General features: G+C 30.2%; 1 protein-coding gene across 1 annotated transcript in view; it reads right to left on the bottom strand.

Annotated features, from left to right (window-relative positions):
- Nucleotides 1-25,120, bottom strand: part of LOC107441470 (voltage-dependent T-type calcium channel subunit alpha-1I) — a 325,335-nt gene that overhangs the window by 35,189 nt on the left and 265,026 nt on the right. Inside the window, exons 14-21 of the mRNA XM_087166313.1 lie at nucleotides 20,872-21,027; nucleotides 18,844-18,931; nucleotides 16,385-16,593; nucleotides 11,940-12,077; nucleotides 10,527-10,687; nucleotides 8,229-8,655; nucleotides 6,973-7,052; nucleotides 1,813-2,005 (exon numbers count right to left, since the gene is read on the bottom strand). Coding sequence (XP_087022439.1) covers nucleotides 1,813-2,005; nucleotides 6,973-7,052; nucleotides 8,229-8,655; nucleotides 10,527-10,687; nucleotides 11,940-12,077; nucleotides 16,385-16,593; nucleotides 18,844-18,931; nucleotides 20,872-21,027 — 1,452 coding nt within the window. The remainder of the gene's footprint in view (nucleotides 1-1,812; nucleotides 2,006-6,972; nucleotides 7,053-8,228; nucleotides 8,656-10,526; nucleotides 10,688-11,939; nucleotides 12,078-16,384; nucleotides 16,594-18,843; nucleotides 18,932-20,871; nucleotides 21,028-25,120) is intronic.

The following is a 25,120-nucleotide window of genomic DNA, read 5'->3' as shown; positions in this document are numbered from 1 at the left end:
GCAATGTACTATTAAAAACTATTCAATAAAAATCTCTATTTAATAAAAAATAGTAGGTTATTAAAATTATTTTTGAGTCAAATAAAAAGTTTGAGTAAACAAGTCTCAAGTTTCGATGTCCGAAGTGGTAAAGAAGAGAAATTTGTGAGGTATGGTATATATATTACTTCCAGCTAAATTAATTATTCACGAAATATATTATATATAGGCAATTTAATAAAAAATTTATTAAAGAGCGATTTATCTTAATCTTAACTTTTTACATTTGATGATTTTGTAAAAAAAATTGAGTAAAAAAAAAACATTTTAAAATAAAAGATCTAAAAAGAGGACAGAAAACAAGAAGGAAAGAAACTTTTACAAGGTCTAGATATTCGTCGCCAAAAAAGGGCTTAACTAACGTTTTGGTAAATGGGGTGTTTTTAAATTATCCAACAATTTGTTGCTGCGTCCATTCTTTTTCCACCAGTCTGAGTTTGAATGAAGAGAAAGGAGAATCGTTTACACCCCCTTAACTACCCTCACTGGGTGGGAACTGTGGTCGAGTTCAAGTGAAAAACCTTCCTTCTGAAAACTGCCGTAACAGGGGAGCTTGAAATCCCAGACACTACCGGAATGAAAGAGTTAAACACTATTGGAACCTTATTTCTGAGATGGTGGCTAACCCCTTTATTTTGGGGATCATATATCCTAATCCGTAGAAAAAAAGGTATGTTTATTCTAAGAAAGTAAGTTTTTGTGTCTGATTTTGTAACTTAAAATATCGTCTGCACGTTGCAACTTTAAATATCGTTTGCAACTTAAAATATCGTCTGTCTTTGTAATTTAAAATATCGTCTGTAAATATCGTTTGCTCTAATTAATTACCATACCTGAAGTCACCTCCTCGAGCCAATAAGTTAAAGTCCTAGAACGTGAAGATCCGATCTTTAGATCAAAAATTATTCAGGGTGGCTTGTTTATTTTTTTAAGCACTGTACGTTCAATGCTTATTTTAAGACAGTAAGATTAAATACGTTAGACTTACAATAAATCTTTTTTATAAAAAGAAAAAGAAATGTGGAGTTAGTTGGATAGTTTAAATGTTTATTTAAGTTACCATTTAAAAAAAAAGATTTGACACATCAGTTATTCCACTTTGCTTTTACATTACACTAACAGAATGGCTACCTCACAATTTCAACAAAAGTTTTTTTGAAACATGCAGTCCCTGGCCAAATTATTAGACGCATTATAAGATTATAAGTGTTATCAGGTGATATTGTACAGTTTTATTGTTTTTACGCCACTGATACCGGTTTGCACTTGTATACATTCTTGTATCAATTGGTTTAATGAGACAATATATGATATAAATTCGACGATTGGATAAATTAGACGATATATTAGATAAATATAGACTATTTATTATATCAGGTATTATATGACTATATTATAATAATTAGACCAAATTATTAGATACACTGTAGTGTTTTAATAATGACATGTTCTGCACGAATTTATAGGCAATACTTTTATATTTAAACATGTTTGTAATGGGTTTTTATTCAGAAGATTTTTTATTTACTTCCCATTTGCATTTATTTTGAGCGTGTTACATTACAATGTTAACCAATTGTTACACGAACATAAACAAGTGCAAACCAGTTTCAGCCACGTAGAAACAATAATGCTGTATAGTATCAGCTGATAATTAAGTAGTTACATAAAATCTTACAGTCTAATAATTTAGCCAGGGACTGTAAATGTAATCTTTATGGTTCATCCTAGCTGTTGAAACATAGAGCAGTCTTATGAGAACATTGAGCTTACTTTTATGAACATCTCAATGGCAAAGACGACAGTGAACATGTAATTAGCTGCAGTCAGAATGATTCGTTCCAGACTGCCAGGAGGAATGGTGGGTCGTTCCATAGCAAGAGTGATGCAATTCAGTGAGATGAAAAATAGAACACCATAATCGAAAGCTTTTTTGGAGGCGATTCTGTTGCAAATTTGACGAAACCTAAAAACAAAGTAGGTAATTCGCTTTAGAAATAGAATTATCTTAAATTCCAACCAAACTAAAGTGTCTTTAACTTCAGAATTCTTAAGAAAAAAGAAGTGATTTTTGAATGATTAAACTGTTTGATTTTTGACAAAAAGAATTTCTGTTCTTTCGTTTTTAATTTGGTTGAAAGATTTGTCAAAGATGTGTAGAAAAAAGCGTCAAACAACGTAACACAGTACATAATATCTCAAGAGTTGTTAATTGTTAAACTAAGTTCATTACATTAACTTTCATAACTCAGAATAATTTGCAGTTATTGATTAGCATATTTCGGGTTCTTACAGTGTACACAAAGGTCCAATCAATAGGTAAAAAAAGTATTTAGAGCGCAATTTTTTTAATATACAGGTACCTAATGCTTCATCATAAACAGTGTAGTTTTTAACCAGTGGTCTAAGATTCAAAAAAGACAAAACTAAAGACGTTTTTCAATGTGAAATTGCAAGGTATGATACGAATATGATAACCATATCATTACAGGACAAAGGCCATTATCAATCAATTTCGTTCCCCGAAATGGAATTGTCAAATTCACTTGATATTTAATGGTCAATACTTATTCAACCATAATTTTATAACTTCAGAAGTGTTTAGATAATGTGATTTCTCATACTTCTAAATGAAGTTTAATTATTTTAGACGCTTGAGGGACCGACTATAAATTACAAACGGAAAATAGTGTTTCTGAACCGAAATGTCGAAAAATGTAGAAATAAATTTATAACTTGTAACAATTATTTTGGTTATTATAATGCTAAAATTCGCGATCGCAACGCTTGAGTACGCCCTCTAGCGGAGCCTGAAAATATCAGTATTTATTAATTTTTCTTTTAGTTCTATTAGAATCATTGGCAGAGTCAGATGCCATTTTCTTAGCAGCAAATAAGAAGCAAAATTTACCTAAAGAAAAGGCAGAAGAATTTGAAAAAAATCTCCAGAACATTGGTAAATCTTTCATTGGTAAACATTTGAAGAAAAATTTCTCAATAATTTTCAACTTCTATTATCAGCAAACTTGCAACTGATAACTTACGATCGCATACTGTTACACATGTGTGTATTACGGTAAAATAAATTTTTTTGTTTTTAATTCAATACAAATTAAAGTGAAGTCAACATTTCTTACTTTATTTCAATGAAGAAATATGATATCAGAACGTGTAGAACTGCAATAGTTGTAGAATATTCTTTTTATTTATAGAATAGTATATATTTCTGTATCTATATAATTCGGAAAACAACAATAAAGAATCATCCGAATTACTTGAAATAGAACTTGAATTTTTGTCTATTATTAATAAATTTTGATCGTTTTCTTGGTAAGTATTTTTCAGTTTTGAAAGAATAATTTAAACTAGAATTCAGCCATTCTATTTTTAAGCTACATATTCAAATTCATATCGAGATCTTACAATTATAAAATTTTGCTGTCATGTTTTCTAAAAGTAATGAAGGAATAATCTATGTATATATTATTTCAAAATAAAATTTTCAAACGAAGAACATTTCATTTGGAATTCTCCGGATTTATAAAGCAAGTAAGTGCTATGATTTTTGTAATAAAAAAATTGCTTGTAAATAAATTTTTGTTCTATTTTGTTGATAGTTCTCTGCAGAATGGTTTTTTAAGTCTGATTAAGAACTATAAGATTAAAAAAAGGAAACAATATGAAAGTTTTTTTATTTCAATATATGGAAAAAAAAATAACAAACAACTGGGAGATAAAAAAAGGCTAAAATTTTTAAAAAAAAATCCGGAAAATAATAGATATTACTTTTTCATCAGCCCACACGATTATATCCGCTTTTATTTTCCGTATTTTCAAAATTTTTTTAATCCTTTTTCCTTTTTCTTCCCCCCCCCAGTTGTTTGTTATTATTTCTTTTTTATTATTATTTTTCTCCCCCCCTTTTTTTTTCTCTCCATATGTCTGTAACTTTCCTTCGTTTTATCTTCATTTTGAACTTATCTAATGAGTTCTGTTTACTTGCAGCTTATGCGCAATAAATGAAATTTATTGTTTTTCTTAATTTTCTTCGTATTTTTTTTGTATTCATTTATTTTGTTATATATATATATATATATATATATATATATATATATATATATATATATATATATATATATATATATATATATATATATATATATATATATATATTTTATTTGAGAATAAAGTTTTCAAACGAAGAACATTTTCGATATTCTTTCTCTAAAAAAAAAGAGATACCGTTTTGTTTTCGCTAGCATAAGAAAGAATATTAAACATTTTTCTTTTTTAAATTTAATAAGCCACATCTCCAGATAATCGACGATCTAATAAGCGACGTCTCTAGAGCAACTGAATGACTGTTGATATAGAAATCGCATGAATTCGTCTCATACAACAACGCCCCCTATAATTCGTTGCGATCGCGAATTGCACAAAATGTCGCATACCTAGCTGTTAAAACTACTAGATTTTATTTATTTCTTATTTGAGTGTATGTAAGTTGTAAGCTAGATTTACTTATTTTTAATTTGAGTATGTGAAAGTTGTAAGTTAGAATTTGCATGATTGGCATCCAATGGCGATGTTATAGAACAATTTTTTGTGCAAATAAAAAGTGTTATGTTTCTTGTAAAGTCAGTCAAAATTATTTTATTTTAGTTAAGTTGGAGTTTTTTTAGTAGAGAAAGACAGAATATTGCACTTTCTGGTAGAGTCTCTTAACATTTGTCATGAACAAGGACGTGATTTTAAGTAGAATTTCTAATTTTATGTAAAGTATTAATAACATAATGGAAGATTATTAGAAGCTCTTTTACACGATTATGCAACCAGAGTTTTGCTGACATAAAATCAGAAGAAACTGAAAAATTGGCAGGCCTTAAAGCCGAATTCCAAACATTTTAAATAGAGAAAGAAGAACTTCAAAACTATTGGAAGTTATGCTACAGTCTGATTCTATTACAGAGAGAGCAATTTGAAAATTAAAGTAAGTCAATTAATGATTATCGTAATAACTTTTATGAAGTTGAAACAATTTTTCTATTTAGCTTAGATAAGATCTATTTTTAATAATTGCCCAAAGTCTATTCGAGTCAAAAACTAGACATCCGGGTAGACTATATTTGAGGGTGCCCCTTGATTCTCGCCAAGTTGTGATAGCGGTTCATCGCCAAGCTGGACGATGTTGAAACTCAATCGCGATTCTGATTGGTTTAGATTTTAGCGTTATTTTTAAATGTTCAACTGTATATGCAATTTCAGAGGTCTGTTAGTTCTACGTTGGATACCGGCTGGTAAGGTTACTTTTGCTTCTGGTCAATAAGATCGAAAGTATGTGTGCAGTCATAAAAAGGGACTTTAGAGAAAAATGTCACCGCCAGTCCGGTACCACAGACGCCATTTTCGATTAGTATTTCACTGAATTTAGGTGAAGATGAAGGTACACAGATTCTATTCATGATACATTTTGACAGTATCTAACTGCCATTAGAGAATTCTGCGCACCTAAATCTGAGGACATTCAATCTTGATGAAGAAGTGAGTCGTTTTTTTCCTTTTCTTTCTGTGCTTACTCCATAATTTTTGTTTCGATTCCAAAATGCATTTTATTGTGTTTATTAATTTTGCTTATATTGGGTTCATTGTAATTTTATAAAGTTTTGGCCGATGTGTTGTTGAAATTTTCCAATGTTTTATTGAAATATCATAATATTTTAGCCGCCATTTTTGCTACCACGGTGTTCCACGCAAACAAGAATGGCGCCAAACATAAGTCGCCAAGGGGCACCCTCAGGTATATTTTTACCAATTGATGATTATTGTAATAACTTTTATGAAGTTGAAACAATTTTTCTATTTAGCTTAGGTAAGATCTATATTTAATAATTGCCCAAAGTCTATTCGAGTCAAAAACTAGGCATCCAAATTTTTTGTCCCGATGTTCATTTTCTTGTAAATCTTTCGTTGAGACACTTTTGTGACTTGAATTCAGATAATATTTTAACTAGGGTGACATTAACGATTTTTAGTTATTTACGACAGCCTCCTGTCGCATTGATAATTTTCGTAAATTACGAAGTTGATTAGCGCGCATGTTGACTGGGTTTGATTGCGATGCGTTTGAAAGCATTGAAAATCCTTCTCACGGACAAAATGTTTGTAGGAAGAGTCGTTATCGACAATGTCAACCTTCATCTATGAAAAGGTACCCCACCGCAGAATCGAGTTAACATGTCTTATATACTAGTGAATTGGAATTATATTTTTGTAATGGTAGATACACTACAGTACTCCCCCATCAGAATTATATCTGTGATAGAATTCGATGAACGGATACCACTAGTTGATTCTTTGCTGTTTCGTGAGATGCCGGGAAAGCTGTATTAAGATCACCGTACTTTTTGCCTGCTGATTGTGAGAGCTGTATTAAGTTCACGGTCGTGGTCGCTCCAGTGTTGCCTTTAGCAGTCGAGTGTATGCAGGATGACGTTGTGTTTGATCGAGACTGAGTAGCAAAAAGGCGAGGAGGTGGATAATGTTGCAGTCACAAGTAGCAAGTCAACTAGGGTCTAATGGGGACAATCCATCGAAGTAGGCGTGTTCAGATCGAAGCGAGCGTTACTGCCAAGGTAGGTGTATTCATATCGAAATGGGAGTTTTTTTGGTCAAGGTGGGCATGTTCATACACGTCCGAAGGTCACCAATGTGGCGGTGAGAAGTTATGGAGAATGTCAGCCGTCATCTATGAAAAGGTACCCCACCATAGAAATGAGTTAACATGTCTTATATACTAGTGAATTGGAATTATATTTTTGTAGTGGTAGATACACTACACGTTTAAAAGAGCTTTTTATATTGTTCTACACAACTCTCTGCAAATTCTCTCGTTTAGTTATAAATGAATATTACCAAGGATTGTTATTACATTACCTGTTAGCAGGAGGAAACAGGAAAATTGAATAATTCTCTCTTCTTTTTATCCAGCCTTTTGGTTCAATTATCCAGCAAATCTAAAAATTAAATATTTTAAGTTTTAAGCATGAAAGCTTGCAGGTGAAAGGATTATAATTACCTGTTTGAAAGAAAGCACCTTGGTAATTTTTGAGCTGTTGTGGCTAAACCTTGATGGTTTTATTTTTGAAAGGTAAAATAAATCTTGTGGTAAGGTTTTGCAGAATTCGTTTGTATCAGGTCATAATAATTGGTGGCAAGTATATCGAAAATAATAAAAACTAAATCTGCATATTTGTAGCTATTTTTAGAATTGGAAATAAAACTTTGGACTCAGTTTTAAGAATCTTTAAGCTTTTATTTCGCATGTAGTTAGTCTTAGTTATTCGTTAGTTTTTATTTTATGTTGTCTTCCCGTATCCTCAAAGAAAGAACATTCCCCAAATTGAAGGTTTTAGCATTAGAATTCGTAAAGCAGAATATAAACTATTGTTAAAATTTACTTTATGCTATGAAGAGAAATCAAGAAGCTGTTTTCAAGACATTTTGCTGGAAGAAATTAATGTTCGATGTTTACAAACGACCCGTAAATCAAAATTAAATTATTTGGTTTGTCACTTTACAGTATTCGATCCATTATAGGCTCTTCAGTTAATTTATACCATTAATTCGTTACGAAATTAGATTGAAATAAATGGCCATAAAAATAATGGCTGCTATGATATTTTATTCATTTTGCAATAAACTTTTTAAAATGGCGAAAAAGTAACTTAAAATTGTTTTTTTAATTGGGTCAGATTTTGCTAGCCAGGTTGCCCACTCAATAAAATAATTATTTCGGTACAGAAAAGTACCTTCATTCTTAATAAAAATTAATAAGGATAAATATCGAGTAATATTCAACTGTTAACTTGTTACAGTTGAATATTATTCGATATTGTAAAATATTATAAAATATTGTAAAATATTATAAAAGTTGAACTTTTAATAAAGATATATCTCGATATACATTTTTAAAAGTGCTATTATCAAAAATTAAACAAACATATCTTTTAAGGTTTGAAAACTATTTCAGTAAATATAATAATAATACTGAGTAAAATATCGTGTGTCCACTAATAACAAAGTGTAATTTGTCAAGTCATGTTTGCAAAAAGTTTGAAAGCTATCCAGTTTAAAAGAGAGCGAAAAAGGAAAAAACATTGATATATAACATGATAGCATTGGTTACTTACCTTTTCTGTAATCACACACTGATCGTTTTTACATTCAATTTCTTTTGGAATAACTATTTCTTCTGGTATGGCAAGCGGTTCCACACCCTCCTTATCTTTGGCCGATGTGACACACCTAGCAGAGTTCTGAGGACTAGGATATAAGCTCGCACTTGCCAAAGAGCTCTGCCTGCTTAGAGGTTGGTCACCACTGGTCAAAGAGTGATGCCTACTGCTTCCTGTTGCTCTTGTCTCCGTAGAGTCCCTTCTTAGAGTCCTGCTGCAACTACTGTCCATCGGGAGTGAATCTTGGCTTCTTAAAGAATACTGCGGACTGATGTCCTTGTGAGTCAGATGGACTTCAGTGTCCTTTAAGATTGGCCCAGTTGTTTTGTTTTTGAGAAGAGGTACTCCTCCGTTGCAATGTCTGTGATTCAGAACATGCAACCTGCAATTGAAAATAGAAATAGCTCCAACTCAAGCGACATTATGTATTTCTACTTGAGGAAAACGAAATCAAAGGGTTTTCTAAACTAAAGTCTGAAGCAGAAAATAAGGAGGAAACAAGCAAAATAAAAAGAGAAAAGAACATTGGAATGCCTTTGGATGGTGTCATTATTTTTACACGAAAAAGAAAACACCAAAAGAGTGGAATATGTGATTCTGCTGAAATCAGATAACCCTTACTCAATAACCGAAACTCTCAAACTTTTGGTTTTCATAGAATTTTTAGTTTCAACTTTTCAACTCAACAACTTCAAACTTTCAGTTTTCATTCATTTTTGATAACATTTGTTACCAGAGACAGCACTGTAAATAATTACTCAGTTTTACATTTTTCTCTTTGGTTTCCGGAATTGTTTTTGATGTGTATTTGATTAGCTGATTTCAAATATGCAGACAGTGTTTTTCTATCAACAGTTCTTTTTTAAAGATACCACATAAAAATGCAAAAAATACTCGGTTTTATAAACCTCTTAATCCAATAGAAGAAAAATTTCTGCTAGCTGATAATTTCAAATATTTTCAAATTCTATTTGGTTTGCTATTCACAAAAATTGAATTTAATTTTCTTCGTTATTCTTGTTTTAGAGTTTTATAATACACCGAATTTACTCTGTACTTGTTTAAATTCTAAATCATAAGAGTAGATTTTATAAATAAAGCTTAAACATTTTTATACATTTTCCTAAATCAGAAAATATAATCAGATATGAAAAACACCGAAAATACATTAAAATCAAAACATTGGCCAGTATATTGAAAATTCAATAAACATATATAGCAATAAATACTTCCCGGGACTGCGAAAATCACATATTGCCCAAATTGTCAACTTTAAATCTGTATTTTCTAAAGTAGATCTTATAGAGAAAAACTGCTTACGTATTTGAAATTCTAAAGTCACGAATGATTTAAAACTTTCTGGCACCAAATTGTTTGTTGAAGTGATCGCAGTAAACACTGTTGTTTAAAATGAATCCTTAAACTTTATTGTTTCAATTTATAATAATATTAATTATATATTTTTTTTATTTAGTTATCAATTAGTTTGAATAACTTATTGAAGTTTACTGAAATATAAGTTTTACCGAATGTAAATCTTTGTTTACAACAGTGCTTCTGCCAGATAAAATAAAGGGACGGTTTAGTGCAATCAAGCCACATTTTTTATAACGGTGATAATTTAACTACAATTTCCTGTTCCGAATTCGCTCTAGTTTACAGCATCGTTGGGCATAAATGAAATTCGTGTCGTTTTTCAACCGAAAACAGTTGAAAATGTGGAAAAGAATTTGAAAATCACCATATCGCCCCAAGACCTTCAAAGGCTAGGCAGGGACGGCCTGGTTGGCAGGTCGCTAAACTCACTTTCCTGAGAACGGGAGTTCGAATACAGCCGGCCGAAGACTCCCCGTGTAGTAAATGGTGAATGGTGCACGTTAAATCTGTCGAATCACGAAGTCCACCCTGTTCCTATAACAAATTATAACTCTGGGAGTGCTGAATTGGAGATGGATCGTTCTCTGATGCTGGTTAAAATTGCGATATGTGGATGAATGGATGTATCAACAGGACCGTCCTATAAACGGGTGTGGCATATGAGTGTAACAGAAGTTTAATTCTAGCCCATAGATGGCGCCACTGAAAAACAATTGCACCCTTCTGCCTTAATGGCTGGCGACAACAACAGCAACCTTCAAAGGCTTCAGACGTCAAATTTTGAAGAAACTTACAAATTGCATTGAACTAAATGCGTGTCTAACTGTAAAGAAAATTCTAACTTTAATATTATTAGCAAAATAGATTCTTCCTTACCGAGCGGCATTTTTGTTTCCATTTAAGCTCTTTAAGGCATTTGTGTAAATCATTTCTTCTTCTACCGTGAATAATTCTTCGTCATCATAATCTTTCAACTTAACTTTGGGATAATTCTCCTCTTCTGCTTCACATTCCTGGGACAATCTTCTGGATGTAGTCTGCGGAAAAAATATAAAGGAATTGAATCAGTTTTTAAACGAACCCTAAAAATTAAAGTAATACTTTTTTTCATATTTAAAATATTATTTAGAAAAGCTTTTCGTATAAAATTTTGAGACTTGGCAGACTTCGGGCAGATTTTGACTTTATTTTCGTAGGTAAAAAGTATCAATTCAAATATCGTAGATATTTTTGAATGAAAAATACTTTATACTTTTGTCTGCTAAACTTTTCCACCCGTATGGGAAATATACGTCCCAAAGATTAAACTTTATTCCCTAATGGATAAACAGGTCCCAATTTTGCAAGGGTATTTATGTTTTCAGGGTTTTTTGGGCATTAGGGAATAAAACTATGACTAAAGGAATTTGGCAACACTCTCATATTCAAAATGGCGGACTTCTGCTTGCGAGCTCACCAGTCGTTTTAATTTACGTATTTTTTGAATTTCGAGCTAAGTACAACGATATTTTTGTCATATTTTGGGTAAAATAGTCATCGTTGTTCTTATAAGGTAATAATTGTATCTATTTAGTATCAGATTTAATTAAAAAAATTTTTTGGTCCCAATCGTGCTTACCTGTGGGAAAAAGAAAAACTGTTATGCATAAATTGCCTCCCCCCCCAAAAAAAATTCCATTTTGGCTTGATTTCTCGAAATTTTACGACTTTTATGACGCTATCTAAAAGCTGTAGAACAATAAAATTTTTTTAGCTACAGGAAAAGAACATTAAAATCAAGTACGTTCGTGGTATTAGTACCAAGTTTAATACTAGTATTTCAATAAAAAATATTGAAATTTTACATTTTTATACATATTTCTCAAACTTTGAAGGTTATGCGCGACATATTTATTTTTTTAAATATATTTAAAAAAATATTTTTTTAAATTATTATTATGTTAAAAAAACTCTAAACATAATTTGACAAAAATATTTTTAAAAATTATTCTTCCCAAATTCCAGATGTTAAAGCACAAAATATTTTTTGCTATAAAAAAGTTTTTTTTAGCTATTACAAGTTGCTGAACAAAAATATCTATTATTTGGCCCACCGTAATGTTTAAGTAGAGAATTTTCGTGTTTGATCTCGTAACTTAAAATATCGTCTGCCTATTGAGGTCATACCGATAAACAAAAAGTTTGAGTCCTGGTACGTGAAAATCCGATTATTGAATAAAAAGTTATTCTCCTCTTTTTTGCGTCACTTCCGAACAGTTTGAGATAGTTAGTGAATAGAAAAGGAAATACCTTCATTGTTAAACTGACACTTTCTGTGGAGGAATTAGGAACTGTATAATTTGGCACATACATGAGGATATCACTCCCGATGCTTGTTCGTTGACTTCTTGACAAATGACTACTCGAATCATGAAGACTCGAAACAGTCTGTAGAAATACAACAACATGCTTTGAATTGAATCAGGATACAGTAAAACACACATCCACACAAATAATTGAAAAGATAAACAAAAATATTATTTCGCTACGCGTTGGAAATAAGATAAAGTAATTGTTGCAGTTATTCTGGTACATACAGTCGAATCCCGGATTAACGAACCCCTATTTACCGAATTTCGTGATTAGTTTTATGAAATTAATGAAGTAGATATATATGAATAGCGACTCTGACAAAGAAGTCGATGATAATGAATCTCCAGTGAAAACTGTTAGAGGAGAGGGGGGCACATGCGAACACTTTTTTTTTTATTTCTTCATTTTTTAAAAAATATCAATTTCTCACAGTAGCGAAGTCTATAGCTTTAAATAGTCTTTTCTTTGCCTTATGGAATTTTTTGAGATTTTTCAATAAAATATTTCTTTACTTTATGATATTTTAGTAAAATAACTTCAATTGTTCACATGTGCCCTTATGGGGGGCCCCTTTAGGGGGGCACACGTGAACATGCCTGGGGCACATATGAACGATATTAAAAACACAAAGCAATCATCATATTTAAAAGAAAAAAATCTTTAATATAACAGATTTAGATGCACATTATACTAAAAGGGTTGTTGATTATTATGTGAATTTATAGGGTTTATTTGGTTATGTGAATTATTGGGTTAATTTCGTCAATTGGGTTTTTCGCAACTTCATGTTCGTAATAATGGGGTTCGTTGTAATGGGACTTTTTCTTTCTTCTCGGATACTCTTTCATGCTTTTTTTTCATTTTTTTTATCTTTTCATTTTCAGCTTTACCAATTCTATTTTTCTCAGGTGTATCAGTTAATATACGTGATTTTCCCTTTTCGCGCTTTCGTTTCTTTAAGTTACTTACTTCTCTCGGAAATGGTCGGATTGATTCTGGTGTTGGACAAACACTGATGGCACTACTGTTAAGATCATTGTCAGCATTTTCTGCCTGACCATTAGTAATTATAAATTTTTAAAAGAAAAAATTAACAATTAATTAATTAAATATGGAAAATTAAATAATAGTAATTTTAAATGCATTTTTAAACTTATAATATCATGAGGATAATAATCTTAATACTATGTAGGGGCACATGTGAACAGTTCACATCTGCCCCAGATGTTTTGTTCGCAAGTGCCCATTATTTTTCTTAAACTTAACTTAAAAAATAACGAATTGTTTATTGAAAAAAAAAAGAATAATAATTGTCATAATGAATGTTCATATAATGGTCTGCAATAGTTAATTTTAGCTTATTAGTTGATTTATACTATGTTTTCACTTGAAGAAACGAGTGGTAAAAGTATATACACCAGCTGATACAAAGAAATTGTCAGAATAGTACAACAAAATGGCACATTGTTCTGAAAGTTTCGCAGAGAGGTAGAGCTAAAATTGCCATCTACTGAAAATTTTTCAAGATTTTTTATTTAAAATCATATTGGTAAACCTTACCATGTTCACATGCGCCCCCTCTCCCCTACTTTTTCTGATGCTTTGCACTGTTTGGAAACAGTGAAAACTTACCTAATGCAGCAAGACGTAAATGAAGAAGTATTTTCTTATCTTTATGATGTCGAAAAAGAACTTCTTAAAGTTAGAATCGAGAAAATAAGCAATCACGAAAGCTCACGAAATGCTTTAAAATTTCAAATTAATCAACGCGTAATCATTCCCTGTATTTTAAGTTCCTGAATAAAAAGTTTAAGTTTTCTATTTATTTTGTGTATTCGCATATTAGAGATTTTCGAATATTTCATAAGGTTAGTAAATTTTTTTAATATTTTGCCCCCGATATTACGAATTATCCCCGATTTAGTAAATAATATTTTCGGTCCCTATGAATTCACTAAATTGGGGTCCGACTGTAGGTCTCTTGGTATTATATTTATGGTAAGTTTTACGTAATCAATGTTGGATTTTGTAAATGTTACGCAAATTTGTTTGGATCAATAGGGAGGTATCTCCCAAATTTACGCTAGCCCCCCTTTAAGAATGATTTTAAGTAATTACGCATGTGTCTGTGAAAAATATCAAACTTACGTAAGTAAAAATAAGAGATTTCGCAAAAACCGTAATTTAAAAACGCTACCGTAGTGGAATATTGTTTTTAACTTTGACTAAATCAAAACAAACATTTACAATAGTCATAGAAGATATCTTCGTTCAACCAATTGTTGTAATATCACACGATTAATTTCTAAATTTCATCAATATATTTCTTCAAATTCGCATTCCCTGTCCATGTGTTAAGTTCGAAGGTAAGCTTCAACAGAAAACAACATTTAACAGCTATAAACAGCGTACTTGTAGCTTCGTCTTTGTAGCGTTAATCACGCCAACATTACTTAAAGATACGTAGCATCTAAAACAGACGCGAGCATGTGCAGCTACTTCAAATCTTATGTACGGTAGCGTACGGCAGCTAACGTGAAAGTGCGAATCTCCCTGATTTAATCAAAATTACGCAACCACTGCACTTGAAAATTCATAAAATTTCTTCTTTCGGTGGGATTACAAATCGATATGAAGCGGGTAAATCCAAATACATTAAAAAAACGTTTTTTAAACGTGAATGTGAAAATTCTTCACATTTATATATAAACCTGTTAATATGTGGGGTATGGCGTGCCATCAGTAAATTGCCACCGGTTTTCATATTTCGGCAGGTGTGAACCAGTGGTAGAGAACTAAAGCAGAAATTTTTAAAACAGATAGAATTTTTATAAAACTTTTCTACATTCGTTCGTCCATAAAAATATTATCAACAAAAATAGTATATCATGCTGAAAAAAACTAAGGCTAGAAATGATTAAAATATATCTATATACATATTTTATTTTTATTTTATTCGATTCAAGCTATAAGCACAACTTTAAAGAGTTTGCTTCTTCGAGAAATTTGTTAACTGTTAAATTAGTATTTCACTTTTAAACCTAATCCACATTTTGCTGCACGCCGGTAAGTTTGGTCTCTGCTTTCCTTTATTTCGTGCTCTTTTTTTCCAACTGATTTTTCAGCGGTATCGAAACATATAAAGAATAATTTTTATCTTAGGATAATTCTTCTTTATTCAGAAATATCGCATTAAATTGTACCAAAAGATGTGTCTTGAGAAAGACTTTTGGTTTTTACCATGAATAAATTTCTATTTTCTATTATTTTATATTTATATTATATATTAGTGTTTGTATAGATATGAATATGGGTCATTCTCACAAAAACAGTCATTTTCATGTCCCCAGTATATTTTATGTATGTTTTACAACTTACGAAATTTTTTTTTTAGGGAAAGTGTCCTTCGGAATGCAGGCTAACAAAAGAAAAAAAAAATAAAATTATCAATTTTTATTTTTTATTTATTTTAGGTAATTAAAATATACCAATATGTCATTCCCTCACTTGTCCGCACTGCTGATTAAAAAAAAAAAATTGTTTCTGAAATAAATTTTTTTTTTTTTGCAAATTCGTATTTTTTATTTCAGAATATTGAAATATAGAATTCAGAAAATCAATTTTAAATTTAATTTCTGATAAAAATATTAACACAGCACTATTTTAAACTTTGTCCCTAGTGTTTCGCATCATTCCCTCACAACAATGTTCTTATCACCTGCAATCTTCTTAGAATAAAAATATTTCAATAAAAACTTTAGCAGCTAACAACTGGCATCATAGAACAAAATTGCAGTATGTTTCCATTTTCAACTTAAAGAAGCTTTGCTGTGGAATAAATTTGAATGAATCAAACCAGGTAAAATTTTTTACATTTGTCATTCCCTCATGCCATTTTTTAGAGTAAAATAAAATACAACTTCATCGAAAAAGTGGATAATTATATGTTGCTTTGTTGTATGAATATAATTGTATGTGATTGACTTCAGAAATTAATTAGGCCTACTGTTATATATATATATATATATATATATATATATATATATATATATATATATATATATATATATATATATATATATATATATATATATATATATATATATATATATATATATATATATATATATATATATATATATATAAATATAAATATATATATATATAAATATAAATATATATATATATATATATATATATATATATATATATATATATATATATATATATATATATATATATATATATATATATATATATATATATATATATATATATATATATATATATATATATATATATATATATATATAAGCTACAATGATTCAGCATCATATTTCTATTTATCGTCTGCAGATAATCAATGGGTAATGAGGACTCACCGATGTTTTGTCAATAGATTCGAAGGATACTCCAGGGACACTGAATGCCATAATAGGGGTGAGCCTATCCTTGAGGTCTCTCATTAAGGGCTCAAGGGTGTTGTTAGGAGAACCTTGAGGAGTAGCTGCTGTGTGCGTGATAATAGGTGGTGAACAAGCAGCCTCCTTACTGTCTCCTGGCTCAGGTGAATGTCTCGAATGACGATGACCTGGAACATGATGATACATGTCTTGCAATAATAAATAGCTTTAGAGGACTCCATATGAATGTAAGAATATATTATTCGATTCATTAAGATTGCATCAATGCATTCTTTAGAAATCTTTACTTTTATAGGAATACATTATTTATAATACTTTACTACAGCATGATTAATCTATTTAGAATTTCTTTCTGTAATGCGAATAAATTATTTAGAATATTTACTTGAGATCGAATACATTATTTAAGATTCCTTACAATATAAGAAGTACGATTTTTATAATTTTTTTAGAATAGTACGAATATATTCAGAATTTTTTTTACGATAGTATTAATGTATTATTAAAATTTTTTACGATCGAAGGAATTCACTATTTAGAATTCGTTGCGACAGCACGAATACAATATTTACAAGAGTTTATATCAAAATTTTAATGTGAACAAAAGGTTGCATTTGAAATATTATTAGATTTCTACGATTTAAAATTAAGTCATTAGTAGTATGCAAAATAGTCGCTTGTAAACTCAAATACTTTGTAACGGCGAGGAAAAAAAGGGATTCGTGAAAAAGTTGTCTTAATGAAATTGGTATGGGACTAATGAAATTCAAATGTGATTCAATGATACTAGAGGCACTGATTTCAAATAAAATTCAGTGGTTCCCGTCGAATACTAATTTCAAGCGGCTTTCCATTTTGAGATAACTAAAACAAATAATAATTACGGTTTACAATAAACACAAAAAAAGAAGGCATAATAGACACAGTTTATTACTATTACATTTATAGTGAAAAAGTTTTAATTTACATTTTCATGCCTCTTTCCATTTTGAGAAAACTAGAACTAACTGCTGATAATGTTCATTATAAACACAGTTAAGATATAAATGTCGGGATAACTTAGGGCTTATTTTTAATCACATTCACTTTGCAAATGTTTTCAATTAGAAATTTATGTATTTTCAAATTCAGAATACTAATACCGTAAACGGAAGTTATTGTTTATTGTCGAAATAGGAAAAAAAAATACAAGTAAAGATATAGTTCATTCATAGCTAATATAACATGCAAAGTCACATTGTATTAAGAGGACGTTATACCAAGGCATAAACTTTTCATTGCAAATTTTCTTTCACCTCCATAAGTAGAATAAGTAGTAAAATTTGTAGTGTAGTAGTAATAAGTAGTAAAATTTGTAGTGTAGTAGTAATAAGTAGTAAAATTTGTAGTGTAATAGTAATAAGTAGTAAAATTTGTAGTGTAGTAGTAATAAGTAGTAAAATTTGTAGTGTAGTAGTAATAAGTAGTAAAATTTGTAGTGTAGTAGTAATAAGTAGTAAAATTTGTAGTGTAGTAGTAATAAGTAGTAAAATTTGTAGTGTAGTAGTAATAAGTAGTAAAATTTGTAGGGAAGGAGTAATAAGTAGTAAAATTTGTAGTGTAGTAGTAATAAGTAGTAAAATTTGTAGTGTAGTAGTAATAAGTAGTAAAATTTGTAGTGTAGTAGTAATAAGTAGTAAAATTTGTAGTGTAGTAGTAATAAGTAGTAAAATTTGTAGGGAAGGTGTAATAAGTAGTAAAATTTGTAGGGAAGGAGTAATAAGTAGTAAAATTTGTAGTGTAGTAGTAATAAGTAGTAAAATTTGTAGTGTAGTCGTAATAAGTAGTAAAATTTGTAGTGTAAAAAAAGTGAGTTCAGACGAACCTGAAGTAAGCCATGAAGTTTCAAATACAGAAAAGAAATTTTCAAAGTATCAAAATGAAAATAAATTATGAGAAGATAACTCAGCATTTTCCAATAGGGAAGTTCTTTTCTAATTATTTGTTTGCAATTTGATATTTTTAAAATTTCTTTTCAGTACTTGAAACTCCATGCCTTTCTCCACGTTTGCCTGAATTCACTTTTTCTATACTTTAAATTTGCCGACCTGACTGTGCAGGGGTAAGGGAGCTGGCTTCGAATTGGAAAGGTTCTGGGTTCGAATCCGGGTCAAGGCATGGGTGTTTTTTAATACTCTGTATTATCTGTCCTTATTATGGGAGCAACGTTGGCCCATCTAATATGGTGCCCTGAACTTTAAATTTTAATTTAGTGATGGTGGTGAAAAAGAATTTGCGATGAAAGGTTTCTCCCGTGGTATGGTATCCTCTTAAGAGTAAAGTATCAAATTTGAAGTACAAATTATTTGAATCACATAAAGTGTATGCTATTTAAATTAAAGGGCGCGAGTAAAGTGTGTGGTCATAAAATGCCTTACCATGCCTTGATTCTTTTCTAGACGATTTTTTGACCTGCTTATGCTCTTCTTCATTATTAATAGACTCGTCGCTCCTTTTCCTTTCATCCTGTAAATCAAAGCAATTACAGGAGTGCATAAAGAGAAAAGTCCGAAAAAAAGAATACAATTGAATGAATTATTAAGGGAAAATTATTTGATTGAATGAAATTAACTTCTGTTAAATCAAAGTATCATATCATAAAGACTAATCAAATAAAAATCTGAAACAGTAAATTGTAATAAAATAGAGTCATTCAATTCACTAATTGAAGGATGATACAATTGTACAAAATAATTTGACGCACTATAAGATTCTATGTAAAATCTTAATTATCAGGTGATACTATACGGCTTTATTATTTTTACGCGGCTGAAACCAGTTTGCCACTTTACGTTCGTGTATCAATTGGTTATCATTGTTAAAAACAAATACAAATAGGAAGTATATAAAGAAGCTCCTGAATAAAAACCCACTAGGGTAAACTAACCAGTGAAGGAACAATTAAGCTTCGCTTGCCTTTTAAAAAACCATATTAATTTCAAAATTCGTAATTTTAGTTAAATGACAGTGTCAACATATTTGCAAATTATGTAAAAAAATTGTAGAGAACTTACGTAATATTGTTTTAAAGTTGTGGAGGTTCAAATAACAAGTAGTAAGAAAACCAAGTGAAGGAACAGCTCTTACCAGTGAAGGAACACTCAGTAAAGGAACACTTAATTTTGGTTATTTTTTAATGCTCTTTATGAATTTATAAGCCATACAAATATTTAAAAACAAGCCTATTCTTGAAATTACAACATATAAATACTTGGAAAATGTTAACTTTTTTTTGTAATCATGAATTGAAAATTAAAGTGTCAACATATTAACACATACTGTTCATTCACTGGGAAATCTATGCCCAGTAAAGGAACATGCCTGTTCCCTCACTGGTTAGAAGTTGTTTTTCGTATTTTTAACATACTTTTGATGCGGAACATCACTAAAGGTACAAGAAAATTAAAGTTTATCTTTTATTTTCATTAACTTAGAAAAAAAGCCAGTATAGGAACACTTGTTCCTTCACTGGTTTTTCATCGTTTGGTGATCCAGTGAATAAACACCCCCTTATCTCAGTACTTTATTATGCTATGATGCTTTAAAAGAAATAAAACGTAACTTCAATAACTATATTTTGAATTCTCTTTTTCACAGTGAGCAAAATAAAACTATTACATGCAATTAATTCCACTTCAAACATATAAATACAAACACTCACCTTATAATTTTTTCAAAGAAACAAGGTGTTGCAGAGATAATAACAAATTCAAAAATTTTTCTAGAGAAGTCTATTTAACCAGGTAATCCAAAACATTGCTAGATGACTTTCTATTGTTTGGCAGTAAGCTATTGTTACCTATCAATCTAAAGAAAAACTTTCAAATTCTTATTTTTAATCAATATATATGAAATGTTCCTTCACTGGGTAGTGTTCCTTCACTGGTTGGTTTACCCTATATGTATGTTTAAATATAAAAGTATTGCATAAAAACTCGTGCGAAACATGCAATTATTAAAACACTACAGTGCGTCTAATAATTTGGTCTAATTATTATACTATACTAATATAATACCTGATATAATAAATATTCTACATTTATATAATATATCCCCTAATTTATCTAGTTGTCGAATTTATATGATATATCGTCTAATTTATCCAATTGTCGAATTTATATGATATATCGTCTAATTTATCCAATTGTCGAATTTATAAGATATATCGTCTAATTTAACTAATTGGTATACGAACGTAAACAAGTGCAAACTGGTTTCATTCGCGTAAAAACAACAAAGCTGTATGGTATCAACTGATAGTTAAGATTTTACGTAGAATCTTATAGTGCGTCTAATAATTTTGCCAGGGACTATATGCTAATAATGCATGGTATTCATTATTAAATCGAATGAAAACTAATATGAGTATTTTTCCCCCAATGGAATTGTTTTGTAAAAGAACTTACTTCTGCGGAGAACCCTTCTACAAGGATCGCAACTAGAAGATTGAAGAGAACGTAATTTCCGAACGTCATGAGAGCGACGAAGTACAATGCGGCCCAGTGAGAGGTCCTTTCCATTCCATTGAAAAGGACGATGTTCCAATCTTCCTGAGTTAAAATCTGGAAATAATAGTAGTCTTTTCAGCCAAAAAAAAAAAAAAAAAAAAAAAAAAAAAAAAAATGAATAAAAAAAAAATTGTCTAACAGCAGCGGTCGCCATAGCAACGCATTCAATGACGACGCATGCGCACTGTTTTCTATTACTCTTGAATGCAGTTGAAAAGTGTGATGACATCCAAATAAGGTGAGCACGCCATCCAACCCAAAACAACGCTCATTCTGCCAATGGGTAATAAAATTGAAGAATAGTATCTACAAGAGTTGCTCAAATGAAAAGTTGCCGGATTTAAACTTGACTCGACCCTAATATGTTCAAATTCATTTTCCATACATCTTGAGCAAGCTGTTATTTTTTTATTGTTAGTTTTTAGACATAAAATTAATAGCTTTAGATAATATTATTTTGTTATTGAATACATTATTTAGATTAAAAAGAAGTAATAGAAAGGCGTAAGGAAACAGTTTCCTGTTGTTTTTCTTTTCTCGTCCCCTAGCACAGACTATTTCCTGTGTTAGTCAGGGTGCTGGACCTCTTTCGCTATCTATATTTGTTTGAGAAAACAGCAAGATAAAAGCTGGTACAAATTTAACAGGAAAAAAAAAATTCAACGCGGAAACACTAATAAGGAGTCCGAGTTGTTTTTAAAAGTTTTTTTTATTGAAGTTCAAATCTGTTTTATTATTGGAGAAATATTGATACCAAATTAATTCCAATTTAGCAAACACTTCCATTTGTAAATGGGAGTGGTCTTTGAAATTTGACATAAAAAAAGGTTGGAAAGGGCAACAATCAGGAAAACAGTTTACAGGAAATTAGAAAGGAATCCTTTTTGTATTCGCAGATTTTGACTAAAAGCAAAGTATTTGGGAGGATGCTGCAGTTTTCGAGGCCTTCAGCTGCTGCCTATCTTGCTTAAACGTAAACTCGGCTTTGTATAATTAGATAGCATAGTTATAAAAGGAAGTAACATAGTTAGATAGCATAGTTACGAAGGAAAGTAGCATAGTTCGATAGCATAGTTATAAAGGAAAGTAGCATAGTTAGATAGCATAGTTATGAGGGAAAGTAGCATAGTTGTGAAGGAAAGTAGCATAGTTAGATAGCATAGTTATGAAGGAAAGTAGCATAGTTAGATAGCATAGTTATGAAGGAAAGTAGCATAGTTAGATAGCATAGTTATGAAGGAAAGTAGCATAGTTAGATAGCATAGTTATGAAAGAAAGTAGCATAGTTAGATAGCATAGTTATGAAGGAAAGTAGCATAGTTAGATAGCATTGTTATAAAGGAAAGTAGCATAGTTAGATAGCATAGTTATAAGGGAAAGTAGCATAGTTAGATAGCATAGTTATGAAGGAGGAGTGCATCGAAGTCCGCCTAAACTGTTCCCATGAAAGCTTTTAAAGTGAATGTAAAATCGAGTTAAGAAGGATGCGTTTGCAATAGAACAATACTATGTAGCATGATATTTCATTGCAGAAAATCACAATTACTTTAAAGTAATAAATACTCATACACGCTCAGGAGTAAATACTCATGTGTTGCATAGATGTCACGATTACCTTTAACTGCATCATAACTCCAGCAAAGAATTTACAAGAGATCGCCGGTTTAACTTACCTTAGCAAATTTATGAACGCTATTTCGCAGTGGTTTGTCGTAGTCAATGTTCGTTATATACAGCAGAAATTCGAACGTAAATATCCACATTATGACCCAACTCTAAAAAATCATTTCTATTGCCCGCTGGAGTATCCATCTTAACACAACTTTACATGCGAACTTCTTATTTAGATACTCTGGTTCACTCTTCTTGCTTTAATTTTAAGGGTTATAACTACTGTATTTTTTGAAGCTGTTAATTATACCATTTGAGCAACTCTTAGGTACGCAAAGTTCGTCTCCTAAACTCAATAATTGGCTAATGGAGATTGCAAAAGAGCAAATGGTTATTCTTGCCATGCTAGTGTAGAATTTTTAATTTTTTATAAATTATTTTGATCGGCATCCTTCTTTTACGTTGCAAAGGCTCACGTGACCCCTTTTGTCCAGAAAAGAATTCAGGCATGAAATAAAATGAAGGTTTTGGTAAGAGAAAAAAATCTTTCCATAATTTTTATCCCTTACTCGCATAGTTGGGCGTCGATTACAGTAATCGATTACAACTGTAATTGATTACGGATAATTAATGCTATATAATAAATTATCAGTAATTGCAATTGCAAGTAATTATGATCTCAGATTACATCAGAGTCGGGGCAAAAATGTGATCGGTTACATTTTTTGATCACAGTACTCAATTACTCGTAATCAGGATTAAACATTTCGATTAAAGCGGGAAATCGAGATTACAAAGGGCGATTACGATTATCAAATACAATTACATGCAATTATGATTATAAACATTCATATTTTATGGTTACAACTGTAATCGTTATTAGAATAACCAGTTACTGTAATCAATACTTGCAATCGTAATTACAAGCATTAAAAACATATGATTACATGTAGATATGATTACAGGTAATCTAAACATACGATTACAAGTAAAGACGATTATACATCAATGATACTATTATACAGTATAGTAAAATGTACATAATTATCCATTTTTTTAATGCATATGTAGGTAAATACCCATGTACAATGCGCAAAAAAAAAAGTGGCAACCCTGAATAATTATTGATCTAATGATCGGATTTTCACGTTCTGGAGATTAATTTTAATGGTTCGAAGGGTGATTTCAAATATACTAATTAATATGTGCAGGCACAAAAACGTACTTTCTCTTACCTAAAATATTAACATATCTAACATAAACATACCCAAAGTATTGAGGTAGTCGCAATCTGGGAAGTATGGTACCAATAGTTTGGTCAGGAGAGGACTCTAAAGTTTGGATCCCTTAATGTTAATTTTACTTTTTGTGTATTTAGAGAACTTTTTTATCTTGAGAACTTTTCAAGCGAATTGAAAATTTTTTACACATAATTATAAAATTTGTTTATCCTAAGATTTTTTTAAGGATTTTTGGATTTTTTCCCTGCAAAAAATTAATTTTAATGAATATTTATTATTTTTTATTATTTTATTTAATAATAGTCAATAAAAGTTTAAATTATAAGGCATACAATTTCTAAAGTCATTTTAAAGAATATAATTTTACATGGCAAAATACAAAATTTGAGCAAAATCGGTCGAATAGTACCTGAGAATTTGAATTTTGAAAATAAGACTTTTTATAAAATAAGACATTTTTGAAATTTAATTTCTCAGGAACTATTCGACTGGTTACGCTCAAATTTCGTATTTTGCCATATAAAATTACATTTTTTAAAATGATGCAAAAAAATGTATACCTTACAATTTAAAATTTTTCGACCATTATCGGATAAAGTTATTAAAAATTATAAATATTTACTAAAATGTATTTTTTTTTTGCCTAGAATTATCTTAGGATAAATGAATTTTATAATTGTGTGCAAAAAGTTTTCATTTCGTTAAAAAAAGTTCTCGAGATATAGCTTAATACGCAAAAAGTAAAATTAACCTTAAGGGATCCAAACTTTGGATCATTCTCCCGACCAAACTATGGGGACCATATTTCCCAGATTGCGACTAATCCCAATATTTTAGGTATATTTATTCAGAGAAAGCACGTTTTTCTGTCAAATTTCGGAACTTAAAATATCGTCTGTACTTATTAATTAGTATATTTGAGATCATGGATTAGTATTTACATTTTACTTACATTCATACGTTGTATGTAATATGTACAAAATGTACTACTATATGTACTACAATGCATTATACTATCTATACTGTATAATATGATCAGTGATATACAATAGTCTTTACTTGTAATCGTATGTTTAGATTACTTGTAATCATATCTACATGTAATCAAGATTGCATGCAATCATATGTTTGGATTACTTGCAATTACGATTACAAGTATTGCTTACTGTAATTGGTTATTCCAATCCCGATTACAGTTGTAACCATAATTATGAATACATATAATCATAATTACATGTAATTGATTATTGCAATCGCTTATTTTAATCTCCATTCCCCCTTTAATCAAAATATGT

Source organism: Parasteatoda tepidariorum, chromosome 6, assembly GCF_982258835.1.
Source record: "Parasteatoda tepidariorum strain Cologne lab strain chromosome 6, Ptep-v5.0, whole genome shotgun sequence".
Lineage (NCBI taxonomy): Eukaryota > Metazoa > Arthropoda > Arachnida > Araneae > Theridiidae > Parasteatoda > Parasteatoda tepidariorum.
Note: the sequence above shows the minus strand (reverse complement) of the source record. Positions and strands in the feature narration are given on the sequence as shown.